Source organism: Parus major, chromosome 21 (genome assembly GCF_001522545.3).
Source record: "Parus major isolate Abel chromosome 21, Parus_major1.1, whole genome shotgun sequence".
NCBI classification, from domain to species: Eukaryota; Metazoa; Chordata; class Aves; order Passeriformes; family Paridae; genus Parus; species Parus major.
Genome location: NC_031789.1, coordinates 6,369,641 through 6,370,167, shown reverse-complemented (window position 1 = coordinate 6,370,167; position 527 = coordinate 6,369,641). Strand labels below are relative to the sequence as shown.

General features: G+C 62.6%; 1 protein-coding gene across 1 annotated transcript in view; it reads left to right on the top strand.

Annotated features, from left to right (window-relative positions):
* The window catches only part of PLEKHN1 (pleckstrin homology domain containing N1), a 27,307-nt gene extending 26,789 nt beyond the window's left edge, over positions 1-518 (top strand). The window contains exon 12 of the mRNA XM_015648032.3: positions 8-518. Coding sequence (XP_015503518.1) covers positions 8-271 — 264 coding nt within the window. The 3' untranslated portion in view covers positions 272-518. The remainder of the gene's footprint in view (positions 1-7) is intronic.
* The last annotated feature ends 9 nt before the right edge of the window (positions 519-527 follow it).

The window sequence follows — 527 nt, the reverse complement described above, 5'->3', positions numbered from 1 at the left end:
TTATTCCATATATCCCCATACATATCGTGGTCCCCATCTCGGTGCAGGTGGCAGCTCTGGTCCCCAGGAGCTGGCCGATGTCCCCTGTCCCTGCCAGGACTGTCCGTCCCAGCACGACTACGCCGAGCTGCAGAGCTTCCAGAGCTTCCAGAGCTTCCAGAGCTTCCAGAGCTTCCAGAGCGACTTCAGCTACGACAACCTGTGGGAGGCTGAGGAGAGGGAGCCGGGCTCGCGCTGTTCCCCGTGTGCCCAGCACATCTACCACGTCTAGGGCTGCTCCAGCCGGGGAAAAGCTCCGGGCTCTTCCCTCCCTGGGCTTCACTCCGGGAGCTGGGGCCCAGGGATGTGATGGGAACAGCCCTGAGCTCTGATCCCCACAGCCTGGCAGCTCCAGGGCTCCAATTCCTGCCCCAAATCTGGGATGAAGGGAAGGGAAGAGCCCTGAGCTCTGATCCCCACAGCCTGGCAGCTCTGCTCCTCCTGCCCTGGCAGCTCCAGGGCTCCAATCCCTGCCCCAAATCTGGGAT